Source organism: Lepidothrix coronata, unplaced genomic scaffold, assembly GCF_001604755.1.
Source record: "Lepidothrix coronata isolate B3197 unplaced genomic scaffold, Lepidothrix_coronata-1.0 Scaffold27, whole genome shotgun sequence".
In the NCBI taxonomy this organism is placed as follows: Eukaryota; Metazoa; Chordata; class Aves; order Passeriformes; family Pipridae; genus Lepidothrix; species Lepidothrix coronata.
The window spans coordinates 6,223,426-6,244,036 of record NW_016690207.1 but is presented as its reverse complement, the minus strand read 5'-3'; the positions used below and the strand labels follow the sequence as shown (position 1 = coordinate 6,244,036).

Below are 20,611 nucleotides of genomic sequence, written 5' to 3'. Positions count from 1 at the left end.
GTGCAGGACACGGGACCCCGAGGCCGCCCCTCGCTGCCCCATCACCCCTCCAGCTCACGTCGGGTTTGCCTCCCCAGCGCCGTGACAGCCGCCAGAGGTGGTTTTTTCCTGGCTGGCGGCTGGAATCGCCTTTCGCAGCCCTGGGTGCGGGGCTGACCACTCCCCCTCCCTTTGAATAGGCAGCCCTGCCGCACACACGATGGGATTTCCATCCTCTCCGGCGCGCAGGATACACCAGGTAGTTGGGAAGAGAGCGGAGACAAGTGTGGGAAGCCGTGGAGGACTTAAGCTTTTCCCTGGGTTTTCCAGCTGAGTCGTAAGTGGAGGGGGAAGAGAGGCTCTTTAAATTCTTTTGTGGGTTGGAGGTACCAGGAAATTTTCAGGGTTTCTCAGATTTTTTTTGTTGGTGATTTACTTTTCCTCTCCCCATTTCCTGTCTCACCCAGTAACTGATTTGTGTGTTTGCTACTGCAAGGTTTTATAGAAATGTCTGAGCTGATGCTTCCCTTCAAAAATCCTTTTTTTTTAATATCAGGTATATAAATTTGATATGGATATTTAGGGGAATATTATTTTTTTCCTTGTCTAGGCAGAAGGCTGTGCCTTGGCATTTGTGCAGTGGATTAAATTTGTAGTTCCTTTTATGTTTTGAGTTGTAATTTGGGTTTGAAAGGGGGTTGGTTTGTATTTGCTGTGAGGGAGGGGAGAATCCAAGTGCTCGGGGTCGGATGTTCACTCCTCACATGGAGCAGCCCCTCAGACAGGAGCAGATTCCTGCCTTGGAGGGATCTTGGAAGGGGTTTGCTGTGACACCTGGGTGTGTTTTCCCCAGCAATGCCATCCCCCCAAGGGCACACGGTGCCACAGGTGCCAGCCCTGGCTGGTGGGAGGATGTGCAGTGTGGCAGCCCCGGGGATGTGCTGCTGTGCCACTGCCATTCCCTGGGAAGGGCAGAGCCTGCCCTGCCAGCCCAGGCAGAGGGAATGGGGAGTCCCTGAGGAACCCAGCCGAGGCCTTCCCCCTTCCCATTAGTCTTAAAATCATTGCTTTGCATGTGGCCACTCACTGGGTATTACAGCCACCATCAACTTCCCATCCTGGGCTGTCAACTGACACCTTTGGGGGCTGTGGGCTGGCTCCAGAGTGGTTTCCTGCACAGCCTGCTCATGCTGCCTCTCATTCTGTCGGTTTTCAAGCTTTCCCCTGCCTGTCATGTACATAATTTCCTGAAAAAAACTGATTTTTTTGGTCTTCCCTGTCACTTTTGGGGATGAACCCCCTCACCCAGAGGCTGGGGGGTGTGTAGGCGCATTTTCTGCCCCCAGCACTGGTCTGTGTGTGTGTCCCTTGTCCTCGGCTTCACTGCAGAGTTTTGGGGTACCACATGCTCCTCCAAGGCAGAAAAATGTTTCCTTCTTTATACAGCTGGCCCGGAGAAATGAAGGGTACCCTCCCTTTCCACAGCAGTTTGGGTGCCTGGGGAAGAGGGGGACTCTCAAAGCACCATCAGACCTGGGCAGGCTGGTCCCAGTTGTCCTGCTGGGGGTCCTGCAGGGATCCTGGAGCACAGCACAGCCTCCCAGCTGGGCTGGCAGTCCCTGTGCCAGGGGCAGCCTGGGCTCTGGGATCTGGGAAGTGTGCTCCCTGTGGTGTCAGAGCCTTCCCTGGGGCAGGGGATCCCTCCCTGCTGGCTGGGAACAGATCCCATTCCCCCGATCCCATTCCCTCCCCTGGGATTTTTCCTGGCCGAGGCCCTGGCCCATGACATTGTGCTGTGAGGCTGCTGCTTCACAGGGGCAAATTCAGGAGTGAAGGAACAGATGACCTAATTAACCTGCCCTTCACATCTCCCTGCAGTTGCAGGAGCTGCTGCAGCAGCAGCATGATTTAATGGCAGCAGCCCCTCTGGTTTAGCATCCCTCCTAAACCCCTCTGCCTGCCATGACCCGGCTGTCAGCTCACCATACATCTGCTGGGCTGCTCACGGGGGGTTACTTCAGCTTAATTATAAATTAGCAGCTGAGTAATTGATGAATGAACAGGGGAAAGGAGAAAGCTAAAGAAAAAGCAGTTTGCTACAAGCACAGAGAGCGAAGGCACACGTGTAAGGGAACCATCCTGGCACTGTCTCACGACCACTGTCACCCAGCCCGGCCAGAGTTTATCCAGCCAAATGGGAAGGCTCTTGAGGTCCCATCATATCTCCTTCAGATCTGACAGGCACCGAGGGAAGAAAGAGCCCAGCTGAAGCAGACGGGATGTGCTGACAGGCGGCCCCTGCCCCATCCTTCCCAAAAAACTCCTCCGGACACGCTAATCCCGGGGCAGTCCCCGCCCCGCAGTTAAGATAGTGCTCAGATCCTCTCCCCCTCACTTTCCCCGGGTGACCTCGGCCAGGTCGTTTAACCTCTGGGAGTATTTACAGCGGGTGCAGAAGGGCAATTACCTCTCTATTTACAATTTTTACTCTATTTACAATTGCTACTCTATTTACCATTGTTACTCTCTTTATCATTCCTATTCTATTTACCTTTGCTACTCTATTTACCACTGTCACTCTATTTACAATGGTAAACTGTTGCTCTATTTACAATGGTAAACTGTTGCTCTATTTACCATTTTTATTCTATTTACCATTCCTATCTCTTTACCACAGCAGCATTTACTGCCCTGCCTGCTTTCCCTTCACTAAATCAGCTGTTATCTGCAGGAACACTACAAAGTTTTGAAATCCTAAGAACTGTGGGATTTCCAGCAGTTAAAAAGCATGGATTGTGCATAAAGGAAGCACACTCATTTCTCCTGCTCATGCTCCTGCCTTAGGGATGCTCCTTTTATTTCAAGCTGGTGCCAGGGTTTGATGAATTGAAGGGGTTTTTAACATGCCAACGGATCAACAAACACTCCCTCCCCTGAGAACTGAGCTGGCAGGAGGCCTGGAAAGTGCCAGGATGCCAGGGGTTAAAGACCTGTGGAAGGATGTCATTTCCACCAGCTCTTCTCCCCACCCCCTCAAAGATGAGGAATTATTCCTTGATGCACAAATCAAGCAGCTCTGGGGCAGGAGCTGCCAGCCCACGGGGAAGGGGCTGCTTTGCCTTTTTAAACTCTTCATTCAGGCTCTTGAAGCCAGAAACACTTTGGTGGGGTTGCTGGTGCTGCCCCATCCTCCTGGAGCGACCCCGTGGAAAAGGAATCTTCCTGTTTTGTTGGGATGGAGGAAAAGCTCCCGAATCCCGGTGAGCAGCTGTCCCAGCTGTGCCACCCTGCAGGGACACCCTCACTGGGCGCCCAGCTGGGGCTCAGGGTGTGGGGTGGGCAGAAGCTCAGCGTGGTCCTACAGCTCAGAAACCGAGGAACAGTCTGAGCCTCTGCATTTTACAACATTAAACTGGGAAACAGAGGTGGGAATCTGTTGATTCTGCCACTGGGAAGCCACTGTGGCCTCACTCCACTTCCCTCTCCCCATCCTTAAAGCAATATAAAACTAAAACATTATATGAAAATATTGTGAAGTGTCTTCATATATCAAACAGGCAAAGTTTGTTTTGTTCTAATCTATATTTTAAACTCCTTCCCAACTTTTGAAAGGGGGTGTGTGTGTTAATCATGAGGACAAACAGCATTTTCCTTTTAAACTAAGCTTGGTAATTGATTTAAAATAATAATGATAAAAAAACCTTGTAAAAGAGGAGGGATGGATGTTGAAATGAAATTAAAATTTTAATTCAGTTTAGAAATGACCCAAGAGTCTCATAGCTTTGGCTGGTACTTGATCAATTCCCAAAATAAATGCTGTTTCTCCCACATGTGTTTTCACAATAAGACACAAATAATAAGGGCAAACAATAAGGCTGAAGTCAAGCTATTAAGTCATTAAGGATTTTACCAAATGGGTCTGATTCCTCTCTATTAATTACCAGCTCTCTGCAAGCTCTGGATCAGGATTATCTGGGGGTAAATCTGCAGTGATTTCCTCCATCTCAGCCAAGTTACCTGCCCTGATGGGCTCTGTCCTGAGCTCAGCTCGGCTCAGGGCCCTCATCAGAGCTGTCTGACAGCATCCAGTGGAGGGGAGGAACTATTTAGGCTCTTATTAGAGGAAGTCAAAGAGAAGCAAAATATCTCTCAAACATCAGGGAAACTTGCTGACAGTGAGAGACGTATTGGGCTGTGAAGTAGTTTCCTCTGGGAAGTGGTGGAAGTTCTGTTAAAATTAGCCTGGACACAGCACAGCAGAGCTCCCTCCGGCCTCCTCTTCCATACCCGCTTTTCCAGAGCACAATTATTCCGTGCACAGGATCCTTTTCTACCAGGGCTTGTCATTTAGTGGGTGGCATCTCTGCCCATGGAGGTGGGTTGTAAAGAGATGATCTTTAAGACCCCTTCCAACCCAAACCATTCCATGATTCCAGGTCCTTTTCACAGACTGGAGCCTGTGTCTCCCTGTCCTTTAACCACTATCACCCACAAAACCTGCATCAGGTTGGGGGACTGACTTAACCTGCATTTAGGCTGGGCTTGTCTTCAACCCCCGGGGTGGGAGTGCAAACAGTTGCCGAGGTTTGTGTTGTGTTTCTGCCCCCCACCAGTGATTTTTAACAGCACAGCTTGGAGGGGAAGGGAAACCAAAGAGCAAACTGGCTGTGAATCTCTTGGAGCTGCTGCCTAGAGATGATAATTCACCTTTCCCAGGCTCGGGAGGGGGTTGCTGGTGCTCTGGTTAAATCTTATTGATATTCCTGAGTGCACAAAGCCTTGTCCTGGGTGTCAGGACGGGTTTGGTGCCTCTGCTGTCACTGCAGCACATGTGGCTTCGAGCAGCGGCGTGTGGCCCCTTGCTGGAAGGTTCAGCTGGCAAGTGCAGCCTGAGAGATGCAAACGACGCTCAGTGAGGCATGAAAGCAGCTCTCGAGAACCGTGGGACTCAGGTGTCTTCATCAAAGGCAAAAAAAACCCAGAGCAAACCCCAACTGCCTATTGCACAGGCTGCAGAGAGCAACAGAAGCTGCTCCCAGGAGCTGCTGCTGAACTGCTCTTTGAGGGCTCTAACTCCTCACTCTCGAACACGTGTGTGGCTCTGAAACAGGTGAACCAGCCCCAGGGTTTCTCTGCCTCCATTTCACAGTGTCTGTCGTGTTCTGTGCAGTTTGGCAGCACTAATCTTGGCTTTAGGGCAAGGTCAGTTCACGTTTACCTGAGATGGTTTATGTGTGCTGAGGGTGAGGATCAGGGGACCAGCGTGTGGGACTGAGAGCCTTGACCTTCCTTAGGGGATGCCCTTCATTCCAGGGATACTTCATCCCTGGGAATGTCCAAGGCCAGGTTGGGACGGGACTTGGAACAACCTGGTTAGTGAACGGCGTCCCTGCCCATGGCAGGAGGTGAAACGAGGTGGTCTTCAAGGTCCTTTCCAACCCAAATGGTTCTGGGACTCTGTGATTACTCAGAAAGGGGCTCCAGCACTGTCTGTGTCTCCCCAGCTGCAGCCTCAGCTGCACAGAGACTGAAGCAAACGTGTTTTAACGCCTCGTTAGGGCTGGGAGGGCGTGCACAGATGCTGAGATTAGTTAAGGCTCCTCAGCCACGGTAACTCACACTCGGTGTGGTTTTGGGTACAGCACAAAGAGAAATGGGCTCGTTGTTCTTCCACCACCTCGGTAGTTTTCAGTTTTGTGAATTAAAAAAAGAAAAGTTTTTCAAAAACAACAATGCCGGTGTGAGAACAAGAGTCAGTAATAACAGGCAGGAAATGATGATGATCATTTAATACCCTGCACACGCAGGTGTTCCGTGTTTGGCCATTACTCACCGAGCAGGGGGAAACAAATGTCGGGGTCCCTGTTTGCTGAGGTGGTGAGTGAGGCACGGCCACAACAGCTCTGCCCTGCCCTGCCCTGTCCTGTCCTGTCCTGGGGGCTGGAGAACTGCTGGCCAGCCCTGGGAGCAGAGGGAAGGCTGGGAGCAGATCCCAGTCCTCCAGGAGCTGTTCAAGGGGCCGGTGTAGGGGTGGAGCTGAAGGTAACGTGGCTGTGCTGGTTCTGTGGAGAAGGGCCAAGCACAAACCTTGTGAAGCACAAGTCTGATGAGAGGCTGAGGGAGCTGGGGGGGCTCAGCCTGGAGAAAAGGAAGCTCAGGGGGCACCTTCTGGCTCTGCAATGCCCTGCCAGGAGGGGGGAGCCGGGACTTTTCAGGCTCTGCTCCCAGGGAACAAGGGACAGGAGGAGAGGAAATGGCCTCAAGTTGCACCAGTGAGGTTTAGGTTGGATATTAGGGAAAATTTCTTCACCCAAAGGGTTATCCAGCACTGGCACAGGCTCCCCAAGACAGTGGTGGAGTCACCTTCCCTGGCATTCTTGAACACTGTGTATATGTGCTATATGGGCATGTGGTGCAGTGGTGGACCTGGCAGTGCTGGGGAATGGTTGGACTGGTGATCCCAGAGGACTTTTCCAACCCTCATGACTCTGTGATTTTATTCTGAGATGACTCAGACAAGTGTTTGCATCTGCAGTGGTTGCATTTGGCAGCTCAGGGCTCTGCAGGACCCCGGAGGGGTTTCAGAGGAGCTGCTCTGTCCCCTCTGGTTAAAGCAGCTCCTCATCCCTCAGGCTGTGCCTCTATCCCCAGATGGAAGCAGCCATTCCCTTGGCTCCCAGGCACATCCTGCCCAGCCTTCTCCCCCTCTGCTCCTTCCTCCAGCACCTTTGAGTCACATCCACCAAAACCAAGGGCCCTGGCCCTGCACTTTCCACTGGGCACTTAAAGGAGAGAGGGAGAAACATCCACAGCTCTGATATCAGAACCACACTGCAGCTCCTTCACCTCAGCCACACAAACGGGCTCCTGGATGATTAAATATCCCATCTAAAGAGCAGCTCTGGTAGGACTTGCTCACGGGAGTAAATCCCATGTGAGGAATGCCAGGCAAGGCAGAGATTTAGCAAGGCAAACATAAGCTAATGTGGGAAAGCAGAGGATGTCTCCTGAAAACAGCAAAGTTCTTTGTGAAACAGGCTGGTTGTGACCAAGCTGTGACAGGAAAGGTGTTGAGCTCAACAAAGTGGCTTTTTTTTTCTTTTTTCTCTCTCAAAAGAAAAAAAATTGGCAACGATTTCCCACCAATTCTCCAGCAAAGGAAATATGATCTCATCTTCCCTCAGAGCAGCTCCATCAGCTTCCAGGTGATAATTCATTCACCATTGTCAGGCTCTCCCCAGTTTACACTAATGGATCTGTGTTTGCATTGTTGATACAACCCATCTAATCACAGTATCTCCTCTTAATACAGATATTTTCCCCTTAACTTTTCCAGCTCACACTCATTAAGGTGATGGTGTGCTCTGAGAAAGCAGGGATTTAGCTGCTTCTCTCACTTTTTGTGGCCTGTCATCTAATCCATCTCCATTTTTGCAGGCACCTCCAAGATGATGAGTTACTACATGGACACAACCATCGGCAGTGCAGCCCCTTATCCTTTGGCTCGGCCTGGAGTGATGGTAAGGAACACCCAGGACAAGGGGGAAGAGCCTGAGGCTGGAGGAGGGTGGGTCTGGATTAAATATAAAGAAGAAATTCTTTACTACAAGGGTGGGGAGGCCCTGGCCCAGGTTGCCCAGAGAAGCTGTGGCTGCCCCCGGACCCCTGGAAGTGTCCAAGGCCAGGTTGGACGGGGCTTGGAGCAACCTGAGCTGGTGGGAGGTGTCCCTGCTCATGGAACTAAATGATCTTTAAGGTCCCTTCCCACCCAAACCAGTCTGGGATTCTATGAAAGAAAGGAGTGGGGTTATTTTCCTCCCCCAGCAGTGGGTTTTTCTCCAGCCCACTGACACGGTTTGGTGTCATCCACCGAGTACTCCAGGTTTTAGGCCACTCAGAGCAGCTCCTGAATTCCCAGTGTTTACCCAGAGCTTATCTGAACCTCTGGAGCCTGCAGACCTCCCCTGGAAATGGGATCCTGCATCGGATTTCCTGCGCTTGTGCTGGGAGGAGGGTTCTTGGAGGGCCCATTGTCCCGGTGCCTCCGCGGCCGCGCTGACCTTCACCTGCAGGGACGGGCGTGGGGGGAGCAGCTCAAAGCACAGCTTTGGGAAAGATTCCCTCGGGTTTCTGGAGGTTTGGGACAATTTCGGTGCTCCCTCTGCTGAGCCAGCTCTGCTCTGTGTGGGCAGGTGATGGGTAGTTGTATATAACACAATCTGGAGTGTGATCCTGGGCATGGCCAGGCCAATGACCAGTAGCTCTGGGACAGGCTTGGCAGTGCCTTGAGCCTTTTTAGAGAGATCAGACCCAGATTTAGAGAAATCATCTCCACATTTCAGGAAATCTGACCAATATTTGGAGAAATCACCCATATTTAGAGATATCAAGCCCATATTTAGAGAAATCAGACCCATAGAGAAATCACCTCTAAATTTAGAGAAATCACCTCCATATTTAGAGAAATCTGACCAATATTTAGAGAAATCACCTCCACGTTTGGACAAATCACCCATATTTAGAGAAATCAGACCCATAGAGAAATCACCTCCAAATTTAGGGAAATCACCTCCATGTTTAGAGAAATCACCTCTATATTTAGAGAAATTTGACCAATATTTAGAAAAATCACCTTCGTATTAGAGAAATCAGACCCATATTTCGAGATATCAGACCCATATTTAGAGAAATCAAGCCAACATTTAGAGATATCAGACCAATATTTAGAGAAATCAGACCCATATTTCGAGATATCAGGCCCATATTTATAGAAATCCCCTCCATATTTAGAGAAATCACCTCCAAATTTTGAGAAATCACCTCCACGTTTAGAGAAATCAGAGTAATATTTAGAGATATCATCTCCATATTTAGAGAAATCACAGAACACTTGCTGAAAAGCACAATTTTCACCAAAATAGGAAGAAAAGGCCACTCTGAGCCATGAGATTTTTCTGAGGCAGCTCCATATCTTCCCTTTAAATGGTTCTGAGTGTGCATTTGGCTTTTAAAATATTGATTGGAGGTGAAGCAAAGCCATTTCCCTTGTGGGGAAATGGTAATAATAATAAAAAATTAAAACATCCTGCATTTATTTATAGGTATTTGTATGTTGTTATCCTCTTACAAAGAGATAAACACTTAAATGCAACATATATATTATATGGTATACATGTATATACATGTACATGCATATGGTAAATATATGTATAAGGTATATACACATATATATACTGCATATTTATGGTGTGTACATATATATACACACTATAGATACACGTATTTATAAATATATATGTATGAAACAGGTCTGTACAGAACAAAATGAAAATTATATCCCAGGATTGTTTCTGAATTGATAATCTTAAAGGTTTTTCCCAACCCAAACAATTCTCTATATAATTTGTATATGTAATTTGTATATGTAGGTATAACAATTTGTATATATAGTACAGATATTTTCTTTATAGAGGCTGAATCTAACTTCATATAGCATAAAAATGAAAGTGTAATTCATATTGACTTCTAACCTAGGATACACATGTGTGGGTATGTAAATACTTATACCACACATATAATGTGCATATACACATATAATGTACTATATGTAAGTGATGTAATATAATAATATGGTGTATTATATATATGGTATATATTGATGATATATATAGATGGTATATTATATATGTAATATAATATGCAATATTTTTATTGCATATTATGTGATATATATGTAATATATTATGTAACATATATTATGTAATAATATATAATGTAATTATATGATGTAATTATATAATTATGTAATATAAATGCAATAATACATAGTTTATATAAATATACATGTGTGTTTATGTAAATATATGGGTACCTATGTATATAAATACACATGTGCACATATGAGATGTATATCTCATACACACCTGAATACCTTTACATGTACACACAGGTATGCCCGTGGGCACAGAAATAAAACCAACACAAATACAAATAGCCCAAATACAAATAACCCAAATATAAATATAAATAACCCAAATGTAAATATAAATGACCCAAATACAAATATAAATACAAGCGTAATGATCACAAATGTAATGTAATGGCCAGTCTTCGCGAGCGAAGATTTGGGAAAGGTCATTAACCCTTCGAGCCTGCGCAGTGGATTTTTTAGGTGAGACACAGCGTGCGCTGAACTGAGCCCACCCTTTAATCCTGAGGTTCATCTGCTGGGGCCGAGCAAGCTTGGACAGTGGCAGTGAGGGTCTCAGAACGTAGGTTTGTTTAGAGTGACCTTCTCTTAGATGGATTGCCTCACAAGGCTGACGAGCTCCATCTGCCCGGGGGGCTGGGAATCGAACCCGGGTCGAAGCGGTGAGAGTCCTGCACCCTAACCACTAGACCACCAGAGGCCCCTTTATATTATTATTATTATGATCACAAATAATATCAGCATAAATAGGAACAGGAACAGACACCTGACAGCTCACCCCACAGCATGGGGACCATAATGCCTGGGCAGGGCTATGGCTTCTGCACCCCCCCAGCATGCTCCTCATTTCTGGGGGCTTTTGGGGCTCCTGCTTGTGCTGCCAAAAAATCCCTGTTCCAGTTTGGGGGCTGGAACAAAGCCTTGCCATGAGGGGTGTCCTGCTGAGCCCCTCCCAGCCCACCCTGCTGAGCAGGGCCTCGCTCTGCACCTTTGCTTTTCCCTCCCATCTGTTCAAAAAGGCCCCTTTTGCCTCCCCGTGTCACCCCTCAGCGACAGCTTTTGGGAGCACACCCTGTAGGAGCAGAGCTCGCTCTCTGTTTTGGGGGAAGCTTCGCTGCCACCTCCCCCTGGCTGGCTCTCTGGGGTCCTGCTCCGCTGACACTTTCCCTCTCCCTCTTCCAGAAGGCGGGAGCCGCCGGTGCCTGCGAGGATCCCTGGGTGAGCTGTGGCTTCCAGGCCTCCTGCTGCCCACCCCGGCCCTGCTGCCCGCTGTGGGACGAGCCCAGCACGCAGGAGGTGCCCACGGGGCTGGAGCACTACGGCACAGGTAGGACATTGTGGGGTGCTGGGGGGGGCTCGGGGGCATCTTTGGGGGAACAACCAAACCTAAAGCCCCTCCGTGCTCTGTTTGTTGTCCAGAGTCTGGTCTCCTCCCTCCTACATTTGCTTTCTGCCCCAGTCCTGGCTTCCTTTCTTGGGTGTTTTTGCCCTTAATGCATCCCCAAGGCACAGCATCACCAGGCTGGTGCCTGCCTTGCTGGGGTCAGTGGAGATGGGGCCAGAAAGCAGATAAAAGCCTTAAAACTGCTCTGTTCAGCTATTCCTCTCCTGTCAGAGCAATGCTGAAGGATGGGAGCTTTCTTCTTCCCTGCCATGGTGTGGGAGAACTTCTCTCCTCTTTCAAGTGGTTATTCTGCTGTTTTTTTGACATTTTGAAGTCCTGTGTGCACCCCCCTTGCATTTAGGGACAGCAGCCCTGGTTGCTGCTTGCTGGGATCTTCCCAGCCATGGGGGTCTCCAGGAGGAGACCGCGGGCAGGGTGGACCTGCCAACCTGCTGGTTGCATCTTCAGCATTTCTCATGGCATTTGCAGGACTGATGTCCTGGTGAGTGGCTTTGGAAAGGGCCATTCATGGAAGGCTGCAAGGAAATGGGGACTCACAAGTTTTCATCCCACTGTGGTGGTTGTAGTTTTGAGTCTCTTGTAGCTCCATGCCTTGCACTGGCACAGGTTTCCCAGAGAAGCTGTGGCTGCCCCATCTCTGGAAGTGTCCAAGGCCAGGTTGGACAGGGCTTGGAGCAACCTGGGTTCGTGGAAGGTGTCCCTGCCCATGGCAGGGGATGGGACAAGATGGGCTTTAGGGTCCCTTCCAACCCAACCCCTTCTGGGATTCCATGATTCCTTGGGAAGGTGATGTCACAGTCTCCAGGTCCCACAGCTGGAGAGGTGTGGCCACGCTGGGCCATGCTGGCTGTGGTGTGTGCCCAGCTGAAGCCGAGCCCTGGTGGTGCTGCAGGATGGGCTCCTCTGACACATTCAGAGCCCGAAAGCCGTTACAAAGTCACCGCTGACTAATTCTTGCCCCACACGTTGTTCAACACCTGAATCTTCAAGCTGAGCTTGCACTTTGGGCTGCTTTTGTGGAAGGGGTCCCTGCCCATGGCAGGGGGGTGGGATGAGATGGTTTTTAGAGTCCCATCCAACCCAAACCATTCTGGGATTCCAGAGCAGACCAACCCAAACCATTCCTGCATAACCAGCTGGCAGCAGATGTGATCACACAGGCAGGTGGGACAGGGGGAACAGTTTTAAACTAAAAGGGGAGAGATTTAGATTAGATATTAGAAGGGAATTCTTTACTCACAGGATGGGAAGGCCCTGGCACAGGTTGCCCAGAGAAGCTGTGGCTGTCCCATCCCTGGAAGTGTCCAAGGCCAGGTTGGAGCAATCTGGGCTGGTGGAAGGTGTCCCTGCCCATGGCAGGGCGTGGAACAAGATGGGATTTAGGTCTCTTCCAACCCAACCCATCCTAGGATTCTGTGTCAGGTGGGCAGTTGTTTCTCCTGCCCCTGGGATGGGTGATGGGACCCCAGCCCAGAGCCCTGTGGTGCTGTGGCAGAGCAGAGGGCTCAGGTACAGCCTGGCACAGGCACAGAACTGAGGGAAAGGGCTCAGGTTACACAGATGTGACCTTTGCAAAGGGCCAATATGAAGTTTATGTTTCACTTTAGTCCCACATAAGCCTGTCTTGAAGCACTTAAATCCCACGTAAGCCTTGGCATGGCATGTGCTGCTCTCCTGTGGCTTGTTCCCAGCTCGTTAGTTCTTCACATTGGCCCCTTGGGGAGGCAGAACCCTGATGTTCAGAGACTTTTTGCAGCTAAAGAGTTCAGCAGAACCAGGGACTGTTGTCAAATGTACAGTCTGAAATCTCTCCTTGGCAAAGATTCAGGCATTTGGGGTTTTTTTTACATTGTCCTTTGGTGAGCGCTTGTGTGTGAGCAGGAGGTGGACACAGAGAGCTGTGCCTGTGGCTGGAGCAAAGCTCCTCTGCCTATTCCCAGCCCTCCTTATTGCAGCTCTTTGCTCAACTCCTGTGGGTGACCTCTCTCAGCATGATGTCAGCTCAGCTCTGATGAAATCTGCCCTGGCAGCATTTGGATTTGCTCAAACATTTTGCAAATCTGTGCCTGGAAAGTTTTCTTAGTGGTTTTTTTTTCCCTCCCCTCTCCCCTTTTCTGTGGAAGTGCTCTCTCCAGGGACCAACATATCTGCAGCCCAGATCTTCATTACCCCACGCTGGCTCTGTGAAATGTCCTCTTCCAGAGGCTGGAGCCTCCTTCAAACCTCAGTGAGGCCAGGGAAAGAAACTCAAGTTGGCACTGTCTTCCACAGGTTTTGATCAAACTTTTGGCACTTTGGCACAGGTAGAACAGGCTCCTGGTTCTCTTGCAAGACCTGAGGGTCACTTTTCAGTTCTGCCCATTGCAATGCAAGGTACTCTTTCTCTGATTTGTTTTTTAGTGCTGCTGTTTCTTCAGTCTAGAGCAGTTTCTAATTTTAAACGAGAGGAAACTCTCATTTGTATATAGGGCCAGGAACAGTTTTCATTTCTCCTTTGTGTCTCGGGTGCACATTAAAACCATTTGTCATCTATTCTTCTGGTGTACTAGAGGCTATTTTGGTTTTCATGGTCTCGATGTTGGTGAAAGAAACAAGTCAACAAGGAAAATGCAAGTGTGAATATATCCCCTTGCAATAGAAACCACACTATTTCTAAAAGTTTGAGAGCTGCCTTGTGTTTAGAGATGTTTTGCCTTTGAAGCTTGGCTGAGTTTATTTACACTGTGCTTGAGGCTGATAAGATTATTCAGTGATATGGAGAAAGGGAAGCCTGATGTGGATTTAGCTGTAGATGAAGACAAGAAGGGGTGGAGGTTTTTTTGTTTGAAAGGCCAAATTTGGCAATGGACCAGAGGCAGTTTTATTTGTTAGTTTGCTGCCACAGTCTGTGGGGCACATGTTGGGAACATCACTGCCCTGAGAACCAACCAGGGGTCACAGCCAGAGAAAGGCACATCCCAGAGGTGACAGAATGAATCCAGCCAGAAGGGAACTGCTGCCTGTTTGTGGACAGGAGCTTTGCTCCTTGCACAGGTGGGATCAGGGCTGGAAAGGCCACTGCACCTCAGCTGATCCATCTGCCAGCCCAAAGAAATGCCACGGGCCTGCCCGAAGTGGCAGCACTGCTGAGAGGATGCTGAGAGTCACACTTATGTTTCATTCATAAGGAAACAGTATCCTAATATTACTCCCTGGCTGTATTTTTTTGGATTATACAAGGTTAGGCATAAAGCTGGAGTGAAGGAAAAGATTTGATAATGGTATTATCAAATTATTATGGAGCTCTGAGCAACTTGATTTCGTGGCATCCTGCCCAGGGTGGGGGGTTTGAAGTGAGATGATCTTTAAGGTCTCTTCCAACCCAAACCACTCAGGGATTCTGTTCTTCCATGATAATTTCAGCATGGACACAGCCCTGGCTGTGCTGCCTTTCTGAGCCAAGGCCACTATGACAACCCCTTCCCCCTGGCCGGGTTTGTTTTCCTCAGTGAGGGGGGAGCTAAAGCTGTTGTTGATGGCAGTGAGGATGGAAGGACCCTGGCTGAAGTTTCTACGACTGCTGTGCTGAGTTAGCACCCTGTGAATGAAGGTATTCCCAGCCTTTTGGATACTACTGGAGTATTTGGGGGAGTGATCTTACTTGCAGTGAGAAATGAATCCCAGACTGGGTTGGGTTGGAAGGGACCTTCAAGCCCATCTCGTTCCACCCCTGCTATGGGCAGGGACACCTTCCACTTGCCCAGGTTGCTCCAAGCCCCGTCCAACCTGGCCTGGGACACTTCCAGGGATCTTTTGTAGAGGAAAAGGCAGAGTTGGTGCCTCGTGGGCATCAAGTAACCTGCAGCCTGGGCTGGTTTGGGCAGGAAAGCAAAGCCCTTGTAGCTGGAGCAACACATCCTGGGGTGCTCTGCCCCATCACAGCAGGGATGGATGTGCCCTCACCCCGCTGACCCCGTGAGCTCCCTTCCAGCCTAGCCCAGCCTGGAGCCAGCCAGGAGTCCCACAGGACCTCCTGCAGCCCTGGGGAGCTCTCCCTGCCTTTCCCCACGTGGCCCCCTCCTCCTGCACGAGCCCTGCTCTTTTCCCGCTGGAGAATCCCGGAGGAAAGTGCTTTCTGGGAGCGCTTTCTGGGCCGGCTTCCAGGCCCACGCTCGGGGGGAAGGGGCTTGGGGAGGAGGAGGAGGGCGGGGGAAGGTGAAAGCTGACCGTGCTCAGCCCGATGGCTTCTCCAGCTGCAGCACATTTTCCGAACGAAGCTTTTTTTTCTTAAAAAAAAAAAATCTGCATTTTTTTTCCTTCATGTCCTTTTATCCTATTTTTAACTGTGGCCTCCTTCCTTTTCTCAGCCTCCTCCAACACTTCCCCCTCCCCTGCTGCTGCTGCCTCCCCCGCACGCTCTGCTCTCGCAGAGATGAATGGGAGTCTTTTCACAGGGCAGCACAGCTGCCTGTGGCTGCAGCCTGGCAGGACATCCCAGCCCTTCTCCTGGGCCGGCCAGGATCTCCTCTCCATCCTTACTAAACCAGGAGCAGGCAGGGGAGGACGTGCAGGAAGGTGAAGGGAAGCAGAACAGTGGGAAAAGGATGAGCCACCGTGGGGAGGGATGAGCGAGAGGGTGATGGAGGTTAATTCATCTCACTGGATGTTAATTCATCTCACTGGATATTAATTCATTTGGTGGCTCAACAAAAGCCCTGCACAAACTCCTGCCTCTGCCCCACCTGCTGCCTCCACCCCCTGACCCACAGCTCTGCCAGGGGATGGATGGGCCCTTTCTGCTGGGCTGGGGCACCTCTCTGGCTGAGCTGGCACAGCCTTTTGTGCTCTGCAGCTGTTTGTAGCCTGGTGGAAGGGGTTTTCCTTTCACTTTTCCTTGGTGGCATCTTTGGGTGTTTTGTTGGCTCCAGTTCAACCTTCTCTGCTGGGGCACTCTGGGCTTGGGGAAGGACACATGGAATTTTCTCTGTTAAGGGCACTTTCCAGTCTGTTGGTGGAGGGAGAAGATCCCTCAATGCTTTAGGAATAAATTTGGTGGAGGGAAAAGATCCCTCAATGCCTTGGGAAAGAATTTGGTGGAGGGAAAAGATCCCTCAGTGCCTTGGGAATGAATTTGGTGGAGGGAAAAGATCCCTCAATGCCTTGGGAATGAATTTCAGAGCCCTGGGCTGCCTGTGGTGTCTTAGACTGTCCTGTGCAGGATGCTGAGCAGTCCCTGGTTTGCTCTTCAGGTCAGTGGGAGCTGGGATATCTTCTTTGTGTGGGTCCTGGTTGTTTTCCAGGTGAGGAACACACACCCAGGTGATGCTGTGATACTCAGTGCTGCTCTAACCTGCTGCAACTCAGCACTTGAAGGGATTTATTTGCTCTGAAGCGACAAAATGACAAAAATCCAGGCTTTCACTTTTCCATTTGTTTTCTGCCTGACTCTGGAAAATTCCTGGTCAAAACCCAAGGGAGCTCCCTGGGTCATCAGCAGAGAAGGAGCTCTGAGCTCTTTTCCCACTTGGCTGCAGCCTGGATCAGCTGGGGAGCAGGGATCCTTCTCTGAGCAGGGGGTTGGTCCCCTGGATGGGGCTGGGTGAGAGCGGGAAGGTTCTTGCTTGATTTTTGGGAGAAACATGCAGATTTTTTGGGGTCCTCAAATATAACCAGGGGGGTGGGAGCTCAGCAAGAGGCAAAACTCAAGTTGTGGAGCTGCACCTCCCAAAACTGAGCAGCTCCAGTGTGCTGTGGGGGAGGGATAATGGGATGGAGAGTCGAGGGGGAAAGGGATAAGCAACAAACTATCCAGGGCTTCCCTGGTCCCTTGAGGATGGCTGCAGAAGATCTCTGGTTTTGGGATGCTCTTGGAGTAGGATTGATCCCTGTGTAGGGATGGAGTGAGCTGGATGTACCTGTTTCTTTTTCCATAAGAGGAAACCATCCTGCACCACCACACACTTCCTTCAGACAGGCCACACAAAGCAGAACTGGGGGGGGGATTTGAGCTTTCCCAAGAAAATTTCCCCAAAACCAAGACCTCTGGGGATCCAGGGCAGCAGAGCAGCCTCTCTGCAGGGTTTGTGGTGCCCGTGGGTGGGCTGTGCTGGGCTGGCAGGAGCAGAGGGAGCAGCATCAGGGAGAGCAGAAATATGGGACAGGCTGCCCAGGGAATCATGGAATGATCATCCTTGGAAGCATTCAAAAAACACGTAGATGTGGCCCTTGGGGACGTGGTTTAGTGGCTGGTTAATGTTGGACTGGATGTTCTTAGAGGGCTTTTCCAACCCTGATGATTCCCTGGTTGTTTTTTTCTCTCTGGATGGACAATGGGATGCCAGGAGAGGCTGGGGACAGGGGGGCTGGGACCCTGCAAGCAGCCTGTTCCTCTCAGCTCCTGGCAGCACGGAGCAGCTCTCCCCCTCCAGATGTTCTGTGTGTTTATAGCTGCTGAGCAAGGCACTGAACTCTCTCATTAATACTTTTCTCTCTCTCTCCCTCCCGTCGAAGCCAGAAGTCTCAGCTCAGAGCTGCAGCTGGAAGGAGCTGGGGTGAGGGGTGGGAGAGAGGAGGGAGGTGGATGCAAACCTCCCATCCCATTCAACTCCCCCTCTCCCGCTTCCCTCCCCCCGAATCCTCCCAAAATACACATACCCCAAAAAAAGAAAAACACTAGCAGATTTTTTATTTCAGAAAGTAAACACTTAGGCCATGGGGGTCTGGAGGTTATGGGAAAAGAGGAAACCATTGGGCTAATCAGGCCGGGACACACTTCCCCTGCTGAAATAAAGCAGAAATCCTTGCCTTGCAGGGCGCCGGCGCGTTAACCCTGGAGCTGCCAGGGAGGGGAGCTCTGGGAAGCTCTGGGAGCGCGGCCCTGCCCACGCCTGCTCCCTCAATCCCTGGATTTTAGCCAGGGGAAGCGTGATGGGGAAGGGGAGCCAGCGCTCCGCAGCAACCCTTTGGCATTCCAGCCCTTTGGGAACGAGCTGTTGGGAATTTTTGAGTAGGAAATGAATTTTTTTGCTCTGGTTTATGAGCCATCCTATAGAATTTCAGTGCTGTTCTTGCCTGAGAACTCTGCCTGAGAGGAAATCTTGCTCTGCTTGAATCAGCGAGATCGGGGTAATTTCTGCAGAGCTTTTCAGAAAGCTCCTTTTTCCATCCTTTTTAGATTTGCATGAGGTGTATAAGTGATTAGATCATGGATTCTTTGGTTGCAAACCCTTCAGGGAGGAATCCTTCCTGCTCTCTTTTCCCCCTGTCTGTAGAGCACACGTGGGACCTGGCTGGGACATGGGACACCTTGGTGCTCCTGCAGGACAGGGAATGGCTGTAGTCCAGCTGGGAGTGAGCTGATGGGCCCTTGGTACCAGTTTACAATCTCAATTTACCGTCTCTGAGCCTGGCCTTGGACTTCCATCCCCAGGCCCATGGGGGGATTGTCGAGGTGTCCTATGCAAGGCCAAGAGTTGATGATCCTGATGGGTCCCTTCCAGCTCAGGAGATTCTATGATCCTGTCATTCCACAGCTCCTGTCACGGCCTGAGCTGTGCACCAGGAATGAGTGTCACTCCCAGGTCTCACATCTTCTGGAACCACTGGAGCTCTGTCTGTTTTGGAAGGGCTGGATTCCAATCTCTAATAAATATCAGCGGCTGCCCATTGCTGTGAGCTGGGTCTGTTTGACCACAGCCTGTCCTCGTGACTGCTCCCTGTCCATCCTGCCAGGCTTTCAGGGAAGCCTGGATAGATTTTTCACCCAGCTCCTTGTTGCACCCAGGCTGCCTTGGAACCCAAAGGCCGCCCTAGTGTGATGGAATTCATGGCACAGCCCCCTGAGCTCCCCCAGCCTTCCCTCTGCTCCCACTGAGTGGGACCAGGCTGGAAGAAAAAGCCACATGGAACAATTTGTAACCAAGTGAAAGTGATCTTTCTGTTGGCACCAGGGAGGAGGTTTTCCCTCATCCCTTGGAGGGTGAGTGGTGAAAGGAGCCATCACCGGTTCCTTGAGCCATCAGCCCACCTCTTGCAACATTCCCAGCAGAGGCAAATCCCAGATAGGCTGTGATAGGGAGTGCAGACCTGCTGTGTCCCACCCTGCTATCTCAAGAATGCATTTGAACAGGAGCTGTTTCTGCAGCCTCTGGAGGTCGAGGCTTCAGATGGAAATCAAGCTGGAGAGACAGTCCCACAGGGCAAATTTCAGGACTTTTGGAGTTGGTGTTCAGCTCAGATAAGCCCTTGAGAGCTCAGATAATTTATCTGAACCTTATCTGAGCTATTTGCATCACTTCAGTCTGAGAAACTGCTGTCAGACGTTTGGGGAGGGTTTGGTTGTATTGGGATGGTGTGTCTTTTCTTTGAATTGTTATTTCCAACACACAGACACCTCCAGGGGGGTTGGACTGTCCTCCAGGAGCTGCTGTGCAGGCTGGAGAGAGAAAGAGCTGGAAGCAGAAATACCAGGCTTAGAGCCATGAAAGAGGAATGACAGCACTAGGATGAATATTCCTTGAAAGCCCTGGGAGGGATTGTATCTCTCTGCTCTCTTTCTAAAACTGAATAGAAACAGCTCAAGCTGCTGTTAGTTGTGGGTGGAAATGATTCCTCCTTTTCAGAGCAGACCCAGGTCTGACCTTTCCAAATGAGCTTTGTTAGACTCTGTTTTGTGCATAGGAAGTTTTTCACCTTCTCTGGAGCTCCTGGGGGGAAACATGGGATCTGTGCTCTCCCACTGTTCTCCCAGATCCCTCTTCATCCCTGCTTTGCAGCAATCAACTCCTAGACTGGGAGGACCCTGCAGTGCTGGGCTGGATAAAGCAACATCCTCCTCCCAGAGGGTGGGGTGGGTTCATTCACCTGAGCTCTCAGCCCTGATGGCTCTTCCCCAGCATCCACAGTCACAGAATCATTGAACTCCAGGATGGTTTGGGTTGGAAGGGACCCCAAAACTCACTTTGTTCCTGTCATGGCCAAGGTCACCTTCCACTAGCCCAGGTTGCTCCAAGCCCCATCCAACATGCTCTTTTTAGGGAGGAAGGGTTCTCAGGGATAGAAACAGCAGATTTAGGAGACCTGGCTGACATCCGACAGCTGGGATCTGGGAGACCTTGGATACACGACTTAACAGACAGTCTTTAGGCATCTAAATCCCACTGCCTTCCATGGAGTGAGGTGCCTGAACCCCTCCCAAGGCTCCTGTGAGCCCCTGCACAGCAGTTTCTCACGTTGGAGATGCAGATGATTAATTCAGTGCACATTTTATTGCAATGCTTAATTCACCGAGGTCAGGAGAGTGGCTGGGAGTCCCTGGGGAGCTGTGCTGTGCTTGAGCCTGCTCAACCCCCCCCCTCCCAGTCTGCAGCAACCCTTCCCTGCCCAGGGAAGCTGCTTCCAGCACGTGCTGGAGCTCATCCAGCTCAGGGATGGACCTTCCCGAGGGGTTTGGGATCAATAGGCCTGGCAGAGCTGAGGGGTTTGGGATCAATAGGCCTGGCAGAGCTGAGGGGTTTGGGATCAATAGGCCTGGCAGAGCT

The 20,611-nt window shown here is 50.3% G+C and overlaps 1 protein-coding gene across 2 annotated transcripts in view; it reads left to right on the top strand.

Moving 5' to 3' along the window:
* Positions 1–213: 213 nt before the first annotated feature.
* ETS1 (ETS proto-oncogene 1, transcription factor) overlaps positions 214–20,611 on the top strand; it is an 84,242-nt gene continuing 63,844 nt past the window's right edge. The window contains exons 1-3 of one of the 2 annotated variants that reach the window (XM_017809806.1): positions 214–316; positions 7,417–7,499; positions 10,871–11,015. In XM_017809806.1, the coding sequence (XP_017665295.1) occupies positions 7,428–7,499; positions 10,871–11,015 (217 nt within the window). In that variant the 5' untranslated portion in view covers positions 214–316; positions 7,417–7,427. Of the gene's footprint in view, positions 317–7,416; positions 7,500–10,870; positions 11,016–20,611 lie in introns of those variants that run through there. The other variant, XM_017809807.1, reaches the window with a different exon arrangement.